We start from the raw sequence: 17203 nt of genomic DNA on the forward strand, positions 1-17203 counted from the left end.
TTTTCCCGATTTCCCACTTATTTTCTCTATTCTTCCCTTTTTGCCCTATTTTTTTCTCCAAATTTTCCCAAATTTTCTTACTCGAAAGGGGGAAATGTTGTTTTTCCCGCGAATCCTCTTTTTCTTTTTTTTACTCAAGGGGGGCGTGGTTGAGGGGAAAACAAAAACCCTTTTTTTTTTTAGTGCTCACTATCACCCTGGTGTAACCATCATAATTTACTCTCAAATCTATTTATAATAATAATATTTAATTTTTATATAGCGCTTAATACAAATGTCTCTAAGCGAAACTTTCCTTGTACAGTCAAACATGTATAATTAGAAGGAAAAACACTCGAGAGCTGAACAAAAAGAGGTCTTTACGAGCAGGTGGTCCTAAAGCAGGTTTTGGATACTATCCACTGGATATCTAGTTTCCTATTACTATTACTATTCAACAAGGTATTGCATTGTGATTGGTTGTGACCAGTGATGAAATGAAACTTCTTGTGCAAACAGGGCTCCAAACGTGTATGACATGCTTCTTTTCAATATTGTTTATGTAGATGGGCAGTTTCCACAGTGATGACTAGACAGAACCAAATACCAGCTAAGGATGGCAAGGGAATGTCTCTGAGTCTTATCCCGCTGTGGGACATGTGTAACCATGCCAATGGGGAGGTAAGTAACTTCCACACCAGGGGGGGGGGGGGGGGGGGGGGGTGTTTCACAAAGATTCTAAGTCGAACTTAACTCTAAGTTGGACTTAAATGTTATGGAGAGCCTTTTGTAGCCGTATAATGAAATATATTCAAAAGCAAAAATTCAAGTATTTTAGACTTTTCATGAATCCCACATCAAGAACATTAAATCTCCCATGATAATAAAAAACATGAATGATTTAATTAACATTTTATGCCTTTTAAATTAACTTTTACAAAAAATTTTCATAGATGTAACGGCTTTCCATAATTGCTAAGTCCAACTTAGAGATAAGTTCGAATTAGGATCTTTGTGAAACACCCCCCAGGGCCACTACATACAGTTTACTCTGCATTAGTCTCATCGGTTGGTACAGCAACAACAAAGGTTGAAATATGTAAAATTTAAGTGTAAATAACATATTTTGCATAGTTTGGTCCAAAATTTATTTTACTTAGGGAAAATTGGACTTGTGTGACTTTGAGTTAAGCAGGGTTAACATTATTCTCTCTGTACTTTTTGTTATTGTTATCTATTTGAATGTCTCCTATAATTGTGGGGTAATTTTATTTGATGAATAATGTTCTTTAAATGGAGTGGACCCGAGTTGTTATACATGTATTATAGTTTGTGTCTACAGACGTGTATCAGGTTGATGTGATTATTGAGAAGTGGGAATCAACCTGACATCACTACCGGTATATACTAAAGACTCAACTCACATGTACATTCAAAACTCACTATCAAGCCCATCAAATGAAGATGTCACTGTTAACTACCTTTAAGATCAAGACGGCACCATCGCATTCATTTTTCAGATGAAGACAGACTTCATTGAAGAAAGAGATTCCTGCGTCAACATGGCTCTGAGGGACTTTAGCGTCGGGGAGCAGATCTTTATCTGCTATGGCCGCCGTTCCAGTGCCGACCTGCTACTCTACAGTGGGTTTGTCTACCCGGGCAACGTCTATGATGGCATGGCCATACAGCTGGGACTAAGCAGCAGTGACAGACTCTATGCCATGAAGGCACAGCTCTGTTCCGTCATGAAGCTTGGAGTGTAAGTGGTTCTGACTGATTAAACTGATTACGACTTCATGCACAATCATTGCAGTCAATAGTCTTTTCATGATGTCTCTAAATGCTGATTGGTCAAGTTCATAGTCTTGGTGCGAATGGCCAATATGTCAGCTTTCTGCTTAGATATATTGGGTGAAAGACATGTTTCATTTGTCCGTCTTTGAACTAATTTTTAAAGCCTTCCAAACCGAAAGTCTGCATATTCTAAACTATTCTAATGTGACATCCGCAGAGCCTTGTCAATTTCGTACTCATACTCATCATTGCTTTTTTTTTCTCAATTTATTATTTAGGCCTTCCCAGAATTACCACATCTCTGCTGGAAAGGAACCAGTTACTCTGGAGCTGTTGACTTTCTTGAGGATATTCTGCATGCAAGATTGTAAGTGTGCAGGATTCACATATGAAAGTCAAATTTGCTTTAGTTAACACCTGTATAGCAAGACAGCAAGACAGCAAGACTTCCTCTCTACAAAGGTCTCATTTTGGGTTTCCCGGGAGTAATTCTTTTTCTTCTTTTTTCAATTCAATTCAATTTTATTCTTTCCGCAAAAAGGAAAAAAATTGCAATTTGAATTTACAAAACAACCTATAAACATAGCAATGCAGTAAAGGTATAAAGAAATTCAACAATAATTCAAGGTATAGTACAAAATTTAAACAGATAGAAAATAACAAAAAGAAATCAAAATGTGGAGGGACAAAGGCCAATCACAAGCTTGTGATAGGCCTTTGGTCTTTGAGAACTTGTATATCTTAATATCTATGAATCAAAGTGTAAGAAATGCGACATTATAAATGGGCAATAACTGTTGCCTTTATCTCCTTTGCAATAGAGTTGAGAGATCGTCTACCGTAAGAGAACTGGGCTCAGGCTCTCTTCCATTTGGTAGACAGAAACCAGATGCTAAGTTCAACTTAGTCTAGTTTCATTTCCATTATCCCTTTCTTCTTTGCAGTGGAGCTGAGAGATCGTCTACCGTAAGGGAACCGGGCTCAGGCTCTCTTCAAATTGGTAGACAGAAACCAGATACTAAGCTCAAATAGTCTAGTTTCATTTCCATTATCCCTTTTCTTCTTTGCAGTGGAGCTGAGAGATCGTCTACTAGGAGACAACCGGGCTCAGGCTCTCTTCAGTCTGGTAGACAGAAGCCAGATAATCAGTAAGCTGAATGAACTACGTACCTGTGTTTACCTGGCCACAAGGGTCACGCTACTCCAACGTCAGTACAAGACATCCATTCAGGTAAGATAAGTATAATAGTAAAAAAGGAATTCAGAGGGTATGGTGCAGTTGCGCAACAACAAACCTTGCATTTTCATACTCATAAATCATATCACCACTTATTAATTGGATGTCTTCATTTAAAAGGAAACTGCTGTAGGTCTCTTTAAATTGGTAATGAGTGACAAGGAAAGGAGAAATGGACAGGGTAATTTTTTTTTTCTTTCTTACCCGACTGCTTAGAAAGAATGTGTATGCTTGTTAGTAACCAGGGGACCGACAGCTTTGAGTCCTCTCTGAAGGAGGATTGATGCCTTACCAAAGGAAACTAGGGCATCAACTTGATTTCAAACCCGGGACTACCAGGTTACAAGACCACTGCTCTACCTCTGAGCCAATGAAACTGAATTCAAACAAGGACACGGGACAATACTTTTCATTTCTTTTCTTCCAATTTTTTTATCTTTAATTACAGGAAGATGAGGAGAAGTTGAAGGATGGAAACCTCAGTGCTCAAGAGCGTTCTGCCCTACAGCTCCTCCTGATTGAGAAATGCACTCTGGAGAATGTGTTGAAATACTGCGCCTTCTGGAGAGAGAGAATCGAGGCCTTGCCAGAAGACGCTACCGCCTTTGAATTGAAGCGAGAAGAGGATGAAGGCGTGGTGGTAGAGAAGTGGGAGGACAGAGAGGAGGTTGGGAGCAGTAAACGGACCGATGGTGAGGACGGAGATGGAGAGACCGGTATACAGGGTGGTGTCGTTGAAGGTCTAAACGGGGTTCAAGGAGAAAAGGAGGATGGAGTGGTAGGCGATACCAAAGAGGTGGAGAACGGAGAAAATAAAGAGAAAACATCAGTAAAGGCAAATGGAGAGAACACCAAGGTTAATGGTGATGGGGTCCTAGAGAACGGTATAAACGGACATGACGAGACTGGTATAAACGGGCAGGATGCCAGCAGCACTGGGACAAAGATTAACGGAGGTACCCCATCTCCAGCTAAAGGACTGGTCCCGGACTTGGACACCACCATGAAGACCACACCCAACAAGAATGCTAATATGAGTGACGGTGTGGTATCAAATGGCAATGGCCATGCCCATGATGAAAGTGAAATACTTCCAGTTAACAGTGGGTTGAAGAAAGTCAATGGTGCAATAAATGGTCACTCAGCAATAGCTCCTGCTAGTGGGTCTATAGAGGAATAGAAATCAAACACAGCTATATCAAAAAAATATATGTATATGTGCATTGATCAAGTGTAAGTAAGAATTTTTATTGATTACTGTTAGGTTAAGAAAATCATTTGAAGTGTAAACATGTGTTTATTGAATGATATGAATCAGGGAAATGGGAAGATAATACAATCTTTAAAAATGTTTACGAAGAAATTATAGATGATTTTATTTGTCTTTTGTGTTTGTGGGGCTTAAGAATCCTCTGTTTTGTAATCTTGTAAAAATTTATGATTTTAAGCATTCTTAATGTAGTAATCTACATTCCTAAATTTTTGTTGAACGTGCCATCATATAATAATATGCCAAATCATGCTGTTCTTTTATGCCTCTATAGACATTCTTAAGATTTGCTTCTTGTGCAATTAGGCTTGCTTTTTCCATTTTAAAGAAACCTTGGATAAAATCGTGTAGAGCAATGCTACCTCAATTTCTAATAAGAAATGTTTAATCTGAAGAGACATTATGTCCTCATATGAAGTTTTGCTTTAATCTGTTAAACAGAATGGAGGCTGCTTATATGTAATGCTATGTCATACATACTTCTGACAAGCTGTTGGCGTGTCAAGAAAACTGTTGTTCAGTTAGGTTGCATAATATTGAGATACAAAGTGAAAAGGATGTACCCTAAAATCCACAGGGGTGGATATATTTCCCTCTGAATGATGTGCATGTAGATATTTTTTTCAATTATTTTCTACATGATTAACACTTAGCTTGCTTTCTTTGCCTATCTGCACAGTCGCTAGTTTGCTGCACATGCACTTTTGTACAAAGCAATAGGCTCCAATTGATGATGAAAGGATTGCTTTGTGCAAGACAATAGCTGTGCAAAATTTCCAGGATTGGTTAGGTACACGATAACCCTTTTAACACTGTCATAGATCTTGCACCGTACCGGTATATCAATTTGCCAATTTCATGAAATAGTTTGTCAGTAACCATTTTGTTTTCATCAGTGAAATACAGTTCACAATTTGCTTTTATTAATTTTTTTCAGATACTTTCAATGTGCTTTTACATTCTAATTTGTCAATTATGGAGATTTATTCTTACACTTGTAGTTGTATAAGCTTTTGACATTGTCTATGCATGCAGCTAGCTCTATCAAGATTGTTGTCTTTCATTTATAGCCATTTAAAAAAAGGGGTACTTGGTATCATTTTTTGAAAAGTCTGTTGTTACCATGGACATAATGGTGGTTTCTTTAATTCCATTCAAAGATGACATTCCTCTTGTTGATTTGACAATCCAGCTCGTTCATTCATTTCTATTTCCAAAAATTATTAATGTTTATGTTTGCATGAAATCATTTTCCATTATATTCATCTTGCATTTATCTTTTGAAATTACTTTCATAAGATCATTGGTTAGTATGGTAATATTTATACCAATGCAGAGTGAATATTTCCTTCATGTTTTTATGTCATTGTTCATTGTTTTTATTTTATCTTCAACATTTTTACAATGTTTGCTTTCCTTTTCACACACAATCTCCTTCCAGTGGTCTGAAAGGAGGGTTAAACTTTTCGATCATTTTGCATAAGCTACATGTAGTTGAAGGTGCAATGTATTCATTTGTGATAATTTTTGAAACACAAGGGTTGTTGATGATGTACAACTGAACTACAGAAGCTCACATAAGTGAGTGCATACACACCTTTTTGCAAATATGTACATAGTTAAGTACAACTGTAAAAGCAGCTGTTCAAACTTTAAAAAGCCAGTAGACTATGTTAAAAGCTGTACACATTTGTGAGCTATTGGAAATGACATTGAAAAGAAATACCATCAAGACAAAAAATGACAAATACAAATATCATAGTCCCATTCACAATGTGAGAAATATTAAAAGCAACTATTAGCAATCCGATTGATTTGTCACATAGCATGGACATTCCGAGTCAATTCTTTTTGTTCTTTGTTGTTCTGAGTAACATGCCTTGGAAATCATGCACATGGCCTCAATTTCAATTTCAAATGTTTCAGTTTAATGTTGTGCCTGCAGAATTCAGGAAAATGGTTTAATACTCTGTCCTGAAATAAGAGAATATTATGAGAACAATGTAAAAGTACGTTGAGGTTTGCTTGAACAAATCATCAATATGAATGGAGCTGTATTTAATAGCTATTATCAACACCATTATTCTATGTAGGAATATCAAAAGATATGTCTTTCTTTTCAGCTTTGTTGTTTGTATAGCATTTATGATATCAAAATAAAAACAATTGAAACATGAATTGAAACATGAGTTGCCAGTATGCTTTATTATTTCATACTCAAAAGTTTAATACAAAACAACTACAATTACAGTGATGATTCTATGTGACCATGCTGATGATACAGATTCAGGTTGACTGCTAAGAAAGGCGACTATATAGGGTATGTGCTTTCGCCTTAGCAACAAGCAACAACAAATTACATACACCTTCATCTTTACATTTATCTTTGAAGTCATCCCGAGAATCAACTTGAGCTCTATGTCTGTTGTTCCAAAACAGGATCAGAATTTATAAACGAAAGATCTACATCTTAAAACGTTTTACTCTTCATTTTTTGAAAATGAAGTAAAATAAATCCCAAGTCATACCCGGTAATATGAATGGCAAGGTATTAACCAATGAACAAATAACCAAACAAAAACCAAACACCAACAAAAATAATAACAAATTATTAAACACACAAAATACATATATCATGTGATAAATGCAATTTATAGAAAACAAGACGACTAAGATACAAATGAGACCACTCTTTTAGAGTTTTAACATGACAATGGATGCGCAGTGTGGAAAAGGTATGAACCTTGAGAAACTCCCATCTATGTTATATAAGCTACTTTTTAGTTTAATAAAGAAGAACTCTCACAAATACAGGATACATGCTCATTAAAGATGATACAAATCATTATTTTCCTAAGTGAGGGAAAATAACATAGCCCCCACCCCAACACCAAGGCAATAACAGTTTGTCTACCCCCCCCCCCCCTCCCCCCCAGAGTAATGGTAGTGTTTATTAGCTTTATTTCTGAAATCAACAATAATTTTAGTTTTGGTAGAACAAATTGTAGATATAACGTGAGATCTATATTTTTTGGACCTAAGGCTAATATGCAAATTAAATCTACTTATGTAGCTAGCTGCTTCTCTGCACTAATCGTTTGCTTGTGCGTTGACATACACCCCTAACATTGACCTACGTCACAATAGCCTACACGTATCGAACAACAGTTTTTCCTAAAACCATGAACCCTTCGAATCTTAGCACGTGTAATTCTCTGTAATACTATCACTATGATTGCCAAAATATGCAATCTATCAATTGTAATGTGACCTGGTTTAGACCAATCAGGTTGAAAGATTCTTGATATGTGGGATATAATGTGGGATATTGACCATGGAACTGTTGTTGCCAGAGCACATGTCTTTTAAAGGCCCACTGCACTACTTGTAACTACTTGCGCCCTCTATATAATAAACAATGCCTAATCGGTGACCATTGGTCCCCCATGATCCTCTTTTTCTTATGTTAACTGAGAGCAGAGTTGATGAGATAACCACCTGTCCAGTGACCTTGCAGGGCAGTCTAATCCCTCCTGTAAACTACGGCAGATAAGCTTTAACCCATTTCTGTAATGTACTAACTTCAAACTGGTCTATTGGAAACTGCCAGATTCTGGACGCCTTCACACCCTGGTAAATTATTCCTTCTCATTGCCAGGACAGCCTACTGGTCTTTTATCCATGTATATTGCGTTTAGCGACACATGTACTGCATACTCCCCGCAGACCCGACCCTTTGCCTCTTTCTGGTCAGACTCTCGTAGAACTCCTGGATATCACTGGCTGTTACCACCTGGAAAAAAAAAGCCATATCAATAGGAGAATGAGAATAATAAAGTGGAACCTGCTTTAGTGACCACCTGTATAGAATGATCCCCAGACTATAAAGAGCACAAATTTGTTTCTCTTACAAATTTTTCTCATTGAAACCTATATAAAAAACCTGTACGTAAGGACCACTTTTCTTGTCTGCGTTGAGTGGTCTTTATATAGAGGTTTCACTGTATTTACTAAATTGTCACTCCTGGGCCCCATATAATAAAGAGATGCAACTGCATTACAATATCAATCAAACCTGTGTGATTAAGAAAGGTTGTTCGGCTTTCAATCGATCAATCAATCTTTACAAGACAAGGCCCTCGACTTTAACTAGGTTTTCATTATTTAATCAGAATTCAGGATTTCTGGATGACTGTCCATGCAGAAGTAAGCTATGTATATTTCAATAAACAAATTGCACATTTGTAACTGCGAAATCCCCTCATAAGTACAGGTACCACATAGAGTGAAGACAATTTTATTGGCCTGTACTGTCTCTTAATAGTATATTACTTCTTAATCACCTATTAACATTTGTATTTTTAATGAATTTGTGGTAGGGATGAAGATATAAAACAATATATGGATTTTTATCTTCTTCAAATGAATGACTGAAAGTGAATTACTTCATTGATTTGATTTAAAACCAAATCAAAAAGAAAATTGAATAATCGCTAACCTTTCCTGTGTACTTTGTTACAAAATGAAATTCTTAAAACATATACCAGCAAATCCACCCAAAATGGAACTGAATTAAAAAAAAAAAAAAATTATTTATTCTATTGAAAAATATCTAATCAGGATAACAAGAATAAGATATACATTGTAGAAACAAAAGAATACCTTGACTGTCTCTGCTTTTAAATTTCATGCAATTTGTGTGGTTGAATGGTGATGAAAACAACAAATCTTTCTAATTGATGAAGATGGAATAGAGGCAGATAACATTCTTACCTTTCCTTGCTCAGCAAAGCTCCTCAGGAAATCACTGAGAGCTGACTTCATATCATGGTAGCCTATAGTACACACACAACAAAAAGTGATAATCATTAAAATACTGAAAAGCTATTACAATTCATAACTACTCAACCATCTATCCACAGAATGTTTGGAAAAATGTGAAATTTGAAAAAACTTGTAAATTTAATACCTGGTGCATTTTTTTTTATAGATGAGCAGTATAAATTGTAAAACAAATGTGAAATGCTAAATTTATACCAAAAGGAGACTTCATGGCACAGTAGAGCAGTGATATCTTGATAAGAAGGTCCTTAGTTCAAATTGAGACAATAATATGAGTGCTAGTGGCCTACAATGTAGTGCCCTTTGGTTAGCTATTGATCCTCAATTACCAAGTGCCTCAGATGGAAATTATTCAACAACAAAAATTCTCAACAATGTTGAAAAGTAATTAATAGTTTATACATGTATGACTCTATTAAAGCAGAATGGAAAATATGAAAAGATAATTCTCATATCTATTTCTTTACAGAGCATGGGAAGGTACCTAGAAATTGTTTTTTTTATTTTATTTATGAAACAGATTTTATTAAAAGGAATATGGTCTCACCATGCATCATCTCGCCTTGCTGCACACGATCCATGTTAGAGAGAGCCTCCATTCCCTGATCGTACTGTGATCTCTTACGCTTGCCCTTCCCTCTCTCCTCATAGGCTGCCACAGAATCGTTTGGGTCTTGCAAGAAACTCACCTTCAGTCTATCATACATTGCCTGCAACATGGAAATATAGGTTTAAAGTACTGTGTCCGATAGGAACCGGAGATTACAGAATTGTGCAAAATTCCTTTTAGGACTTGGCTTATTCCGAGGTTTTAAAATGTGGATGAGTTTCTTGCTGAAGGAAATTAATGTCCTGAAGTGGGTTTCGAACTCACGATCTTATGATTGAAAGACGAGAGTCAGAACCACTACACCATTACACTTCCACATATGATGCACCACGCGTTACCCGGGGTACCGTAGTACCCCGGGGTACCGCGTTGTGTAGCGCCATCTCGCGTCCACTCGAGTACAATGTATGGAGTGCGTGTACATAGTTCCGTGGTATCTCTATGGTGTATACTATGCATGGTGTGCGTGCATGCACTGCTCGCGCTATAGCGCTCGCTCACGATCACAAGCGCACTACGGTGGCTATTGCACACTATAGTGCTAGCTAGCTCCGGCGTCCGGTCCCGACCCGCGGCTATTTTAGAACTTGATGTTATTGCACGTACGTACCGTACCTGTATACTCTTTCAAAAAAAAACAACAAACAAACATCGCATCATCGACATAGTTAACACATGAGATTATCATGACTGCTGTACACAGATAGCATCATAACACAAAATAGAACTTTCATTTATAATTAATAATTTTAATTATACCACAATAATAATACAGGGTGTATCATAACAGCATGAAATGATATCAATAATAGAATAATTACTCATAACAACAATGAATTTTAGAAATACAGGACTTAAAGGATTTTTTACAAGAACATTGGACACAATTGAAGGTTGAAAAAATCACACAAAAATAATTTCCCACTTTTTGGTAACCCAGGGTACAGCCTTAAAAAAAATAATAATAATTCAACAAAATGGCCGAATTTTTTTTGGTACCCCAGGGTACCATTTATGTCATCATATAGCCTTGATTCCTAGACTATTTCATCTTGTGATTCAGTTGAATCTAGGAATGACATTGTCACCACAGTGCAAAAAGTAATCATTTATCTTACAACACAAATACCTGGTATCACTCAGGACATGGAGGGATACTAAAACCTCAGACATTGATTCTTTCTCTCACCTTGCATTCTGTACAGGTACAAAGCTTGGTTCTCCACCCAATAGGCCAGAAAACAGAACCCTTCTTCCTTTCAACCGTTCTGTTGCTGAGCTGCTTCAGTCGGCAATCTCCTGCTGTCAAGTCTTCCTCTGCACTTCCTTGTGCGGGAGCTAGTGAGACTCGCTTGTCATCTGGGGTTAGCAATGTTGTAGCATTTGACGATGATGAAGCTGCCTCAGATGTTGAGGCTTCATCCTTCTTGGTTGCTGATAGAGTTACAGATATTGTAGCTGATGATTCCACTTTAACAGTGTTGCTGCCATGAGAACTGCTTGCAACACTGCTTTCTGGACAGGTATCAGTTTTGTTGGCATCTCCTGCACCTGACATCTTGCTGGAGTCGGTCGAAGATGAAACACCATCGGATCCAGCAACCGTTGCAATGGCTGAAGTGCTTGATGATTCCTTGGAGACAGTACCCATTACTGCAGATGAAACACTGTCAGAAGAAGCTAGACCTGATGTCTGGGAATCTATTCCAGTATTTCCCTCACTCTGTGCTTCATTGTTCACTGTCACACTATCACATGATGTTGATGCTGCATCCTTAGTATCCACTGAATGGCTACTTCCATTGGCAGAAGGGTTTTCTTGGGATTTGCTTGAATTTGGTTTATTCTCGTCAGTAGACGTCACATCGATGTTGGAAGATGTTTCCTCTTTCACAACTTTGGTTTCTGTTTGGAAAACACAAAATTAACATGAAAATGTAAGGAAGCATAAATGCAGATCTATACATTTGACTCGGATTGGCCTGGATATCAAAATCAATAATCAACAGATCTAAACTTCAAGAAATCAGATACCAACTATTCAAAAAAATTGAAGGCGATTTTGAGAAAAAATGTTGGCCTTACAGCTTGCAAGGTTAAGATAAATTTGCATAGAAGCTTTCTGAGATAAAAAGCTCACAATAGTTGATTGTTTCCTTTCTAAGCCTTTAATTTTTATGCCGAAATACATGTATTATGCTGTCATGGCAAGTATATCATTTGTATTCTAATAATAGCAACAAGGGATGATAAAGATGATAATGTACTACTATTACAGACCTGCCAACCTCTAGAGTTCAAAAACTGTATTCTTTAATCCCAAAAAATGTATTCTTGAAAAAAAAACACGGATTGTTACGCGGATCAATGCCTCTTACAGTTCCTACCTACAGGAAGAATTTTTTTTATGGATCATTGGTTGAATATGAACGATTTTGTCATGACTGGTGTGTTCGATGAACCAATGAACATACCCAAATTGCTGATGTGAGATGCTTGAAGGATACATAACAAAACATAATGGGAATTTTGCCATTGAAAATGTCACAAACACAAAATATAAATATAAAAAAAAAAAAATCTTTTTTTTTATTTTTTATTTTTTTAAATCGTATTTTATTAAGGAAAATCATACTGTCGTATTTGCTTCTAAAAATCGTACTAAATACGACTAAATTGTACTGGTTGGCAGGTCTGCTATTACCCTGGCTTATCCTAATAAAGCTGCTGGAGGTTGCTACAAGCTTTCAAGTAATTTATTTCCAACAGGTAACCAGGCACTACCGCACCTGGGTTGAGAGTGGCAAACACAGATCAACAAGCACTGAATTGATGTACATACCTACACTGTGGAGAGTATAGTTCCAGAGAAAGTCACATTTGTCCATACATGTCTCACACACCATCTCTTGGTAGCCGTCACTATCTGGTACACTGCTACATCCAATATGCTGTTTCGTACAAATAAAATGGAGTAAGATGTATTCATTTCCTTCTTTTTCATTAACAATTTTACTTGCATGAATCACAATCACCTCCACCAAAATCAATACTGCAATCTTTTAACATGAGTTTATCACACAAAATGGTACACCAAATTGTACAGCCAATTAAAATATCTTCAACATAGAATTGTGGTGGTGTTGGTGGTGTGGAGCAAGTGACGAGAAGCTCCACATAACTTTATTTTATTAGGGATTAAATACTTATTATAAAAGGCATCAAAGAATTCTTTCAGTATATAATGAGAGTCATGTTCCTCCAAAGGTGTTTTGGGCAAGTTTTCATGTGCAATGCATTACAAATCACTTTCACTGACTTTAATAGTGAAATTTACAATCGATGTTGGAAGGTGAAGGTGAAGGTGAAGAGGTTAAGGGGGTGGGGGGTTACAGAAGACATACTACCACTTACCCTACCATGATACCAGTCTTCACACAACACACACTGGATCATCTCATCCTCATTCTGGATTTGAAGAAATAAGAGAAGAGATTAACTTCACATGGATGTCTATATCGTCCCTATTTTCACGAAGTGACGGTAGTGAATGAAAATCGCATACAATTTGCGTGCGGATTTTGCTCACTACCATCACTTCATGAAAATAGTAACGATAGGATGCATAAATATGTATCTATATATATTGTTTAAATCCTAGAACCATATACAGCTATAAAAAGAAAATTGCAATTATTGTTTTTACTGGGAATAAGTCAAGCTGAATTCTGCAATTCTAATGGACAATCGTCAGAAATCTTCGCATATAGGTTTTTATGTGGAGAAAGGTGTGAGTGAAAAACAAGACATCCCAGTAAACCAACAGCCCACTAGAACATTGTCAGTATTGTGATGGAATGTGAGCCCTCATAAAAGTAGCCATAAGTCCTCTGAGAAGACTGAGACCAACACGCCGGTCTCAGGAACTGTCAGAAAATTTTCATAAGGCCTGCAGACCTATATTTTTTGTATATTGCTGGATATTCATCCATGGGCAGTTGGTCTTATGCATTGTAGAGGAGACAGTGTATGACCATTACTTCCTTTTTCAGCACAATGGCAATAAGATAGTCAATTCCTTTGAAAATTAATTTAGATTTTGACAGAAAAAAAATCTTTGTGCTATGGAAGGCATGGTTACAGAAAAGATGGCAATATGTTTAGGTCTTGTATGAACTGGAAAGTGAGAAAAGAGGGGGAGGGGGAGGAGAAGGTCACCATTAGACACAAAAAAAAAAGCCTTTCATAGATGTTAGAAGTGGTCTAATATTGCTGCAAGGAGGCTGTTAATTGTTCATTATATTATCTGTTTAGAGCCAGAAGAGTGTTACTTCATATACTTTAACACAGCATTAACACCCTTCGAGCTCCAGGCAAGCAATATTAAAGTTTCCGGTTCTAAAGAAAGGGAGATCATCAGAGTTCTTACCGAATCTTCGGGATCGGGGTAAGGCCTGTTGCATGTGCAGTAGACTCCGGTGAAATTGTGATTGTATTGGTTTTCTGAGTTCACTGCTTGTTTAATCTGAAAATAATAAAAGCAAACTTATGAGACCAAACAAATGACACAACATGTTTTTATATACCTCTAATGTTCATTAATTCAGAATAAGCAGGTGACTTTGCCACCCGAGTAAAAAAATAAAATAAACAAATAAACAAACAAACAAACAAAAAGTATTATACATCCTCTAGATAGTAGATACCCTATTGCACTTCAAAGTACTGTATATCTATCCACTTCAATGAAATATGAATAAACAGCTCGAGGGGAAAAAGTAACATATGGAAAGGGTGTAATATTCAAGATTTTATGGGTTATAACTTACTTTGATGAGCTTGCAAGTCAAGTTGGGAAACTTTGTATTCCCACAATCACAACGAAAGTCCCTGTAATAGAAATGAAAAGAGAAGTTGCCTGAAATCATTATTTATTATTTCCCCTTTGATTTGATTGACCTCCTTTCTCTAATCAATATTGTAAGTATGACTTGATCTTGAAAACACTTTCCAACAAAAATAACCTGAAGTTATATCGATTATATGATACAAAATACACAAACAAATGTTTTTTCTTTTTCCCAGACCTTTTTTTAGAAACATTTTGTCACCACAGACTAGGGCCATCATGAGAAACATAATGCTGATGCACCACTGTGAGACGATGGCATCGGTTAAAAAAAAAACGCCATTATTACGTTTGCCAACATCCCACTTACCGGTAAAAATACATTTAAATCAACACACGTTTCAATAAGATGACAGCAACATTTGTCTGTAATGCTTGTGTTGCTTACCTTTTTGTGTACAACTCCACAAACTCATGACCCTCATGACATTCATAGCTGCAAGCTAAACAGATACCTGCCAAAGAGTCCCGATTACCCCTGCATGTTAAACAAGCATACAGAGCTTGTCTGCTCACATAGCCCTGTAAATAAAAAGGTACATGTTTATCATTAACGTAATAACTGAAGTAAACTTTCTCATTTGATGAAATGTAGAGGTACCAGTGAGAATACGATGCCATTTATCAACAATTCTTTTGTATAGATCATTAGATCTACATGTTTAAAAATGTTTAGGAATGTTCATTATCATTCAAAAAATTGTATGGATGCAAGAATGACTGTGCAAAAGTCCATGCGAATAGATCATCACAGTCAGTGGCTCTCTAATTAACCATAGACCTAGCTACATTTATGAAGCATTTCATAGTTCATGCTTTTAACGTTTTAAGTGCTGTATAACATTAAAATATCTGAGCAACCTTTGCAAAGTTTCGAGCATTCAAGGGATTTCTATTTTCCTCCGATGGTAATTTAATCAGATACCCATTTCTTCTTCTTCTTCTTCCTGAAAAGTGCAGGCTTCATGAAATGAAGATTAACGGCAACACACATTTACATCACCTGGGTAGAGAGTGGCTAATATAAAATGTCCTACCAAAGGATGTATAGTTCATAGTTTGATCAAGTCTGCCAGCCAGGCCATATTATAATCAGGATATTAATACCACACATGTACATATTGCACCATTCGATTCAATTCACTCAGCTCAGCTCACTGCACTCTACATATTACATAGCCTACATAGTACATAGCGCCAACGAGTCGGCCCGGGGTACTCTTAGGTCTCTATCGAGGTGAGGTACCGTATCAACTCACCATCGGATATGTGCAACATTTATCATCACTATCACCAAGCACTGCTGCTGCTTCTTCTTCAAGTTCATTATCTTGCTGCAAGACATCAACCATAGAAACAACGTCCTGCTCGTCGTTCTCCATCATGTTTACAAGCCACAACCCCTCCGTTTATTCAAAATATAGGCCTATGTATTTTGGGAACAGCATCTACGAAATTCCCGACGGCTTCTTTAATAGCGCACCCACCGTTTGTTATGATTCAGTCCGCGCCAAACTACTGGGCGCGCGCGAAATGGTTCTAAATAAAAATGATTATTGTTAATCTATTTTTACCGTGAAATTGACTTCGCGGATATGAAAAATACATCATTTGACTGACTAAACTGCTCCAAACTCGATCATTAAGTCACTGTTCAACTGAGGAAACAAAAATATAATAGTCATATTAAAAATTCCGGTGTAAAAAAACCGGAAAAAACAATAACAATCGGGTTTATACGGTTATACCAATATCTACTTTTAGCTCCGTAAATATATGGACCAATATATGTAATCATGTTTCGTGTTTTCTTTAAAAATGTAAATTATCAAAATAGACCTGTCACAGCCTATAGCTACCGTGAGATAGGCGGGGGGATAGGCCGCATGACGAAGATCGGAAGCCAGAAGATCGAAGAAGCCAAGAAGAATTAAGCTTGGATGGAGGAGGAGCGCTAGGCGAGGGCATTAAGGAAAGAAGAATTTAATGAAGAAGAAGAAGCAGAAGAAGAAGAAAAAGATCGAGGAAGAAGAAGTTCTAAGCTTGGAGGAGGAGGAGGAGGAAGAGTTATTGTGGAAGACAGGGGCGTACGCAGGATTTTTTCAAGGGGGGGGGGGGGGGTTTTAAAATATTTTGCTCCCGAAAATTTGAAAATCGCGCCGGCCGAAAAGTCGCTCAGTGGGGGGGGGGGGGGGGGGGGGGGGGGGGAAGCGGACACTTTTTTTTTTTTTGGAGGTCAAAAAAAATCGCAACGACTCAGTCAGCCAAAAAGTCGCTCAGTGGGGGGGGGGGGGGGGGGGGGGGGGTAAGCGGACACTTTTTTTTTTTTTTGGAGGTCAAAAAAAAATCGCAACGACTCAGCCAGCCGAAAAGTCGCTCAATGGGGGGGGGGGGGGGGTAGGGGTGGGGGGGGGGGGGGGGTAAGCGGACACATTTTTTTTTTTTTTTGGTCTCGAAATTTCATAATTTTACATTTTTGTCGTTGGGGGGGGGGGGGGGGGGGTAAGGTCACCTTATTTAGGTTAGCCGTGGGGGGGGGGTTTTAGGTTTTTTTAGGGG

The 17203-nt window shown here is 37.4% G+C and overlaps 2 protein-coding genes across 3 annotated transcripts in view; one reads left to right on the forward strand and one right to left on the reverse strand.

The window, feature by feature from the left end:
• The window catches only part of LOC593983 (actin-histidine N-methyltransferase), a 20645-nt gene extending 14178 nt beyond the window's left edge, over positions 1-6467 (forward strand). For both annotated transcript variants that reach the window (XM_793437.5, XM_030998792.1), the window contains exons 10-14: positions 546-660; positions 1500-1741; positions 2055-2143; positions 2847-3007; positions 3462-6467. In XM_793437.5, coding sequence (XP_798530.3) covers positions 546-660; positions 1500-1741; positions 2055-2143; positions 2847-3007; positions 3462-4193 — 1339 coding nt within the window. In that variant the 3' untranslated portion in view covers positions 4194-6467. The remainder of the gene's footprint in view (positions 1-545; positions 661-1499; positions 1742-2054; positions 2144-2846; positions 3008-3461) is intronic.
• A 1277-nt stretch (positions 6468-7744) lies between these two features.
• LOC593988 (putative E3 ubiquitin-protein ligase UBR7) lies at positions 7745-16059 on the reverse strand. The gene is made up of 10 exons (XM_011672812.2): positions 15904-16059; positions 15033-15166; positions 14565-14625; positions 14165-14260; positions 13150-13203; positions 12578-12686; positions 10925-11640; positions 9673-9835; positions 9057-9118; positions 7745-8076 (listed from the first exon to the last, which is right to left on the reverse strand). The coding sequence occupies exons 1-10, from the start codon at positions 16027-16029 to the stop codon at positions 7978-7980; spliced, it is 1620 nt and encodes a 539-aa protein (XP_011671114.2). The 5' UTR covers positions 16030-16059; the 3' UTR covers positions 7745-7977.
• Between the last annotated feature and the right edge of the window lie 1144 nt (positions 16060-17203).

The sequence above is a fragment of the Strongylocentrotus purpuratus genome, unplaced genomic scaffold, assembly GCF_000002235.5.
Source record: "Strongylocentrotus purpuratus isolate Spur 01 unplaced genomic scaffold, Spur_5.0 spur5_scaffold_5, whole genome shotgun sequence".
NCBI lineage: Eukaryota > Metazoa > Echinodermata > Echinoidea > Camarodonta > Strongylocentrotidae > Strongylocentrotus > Strongylocentrotus purpuratus.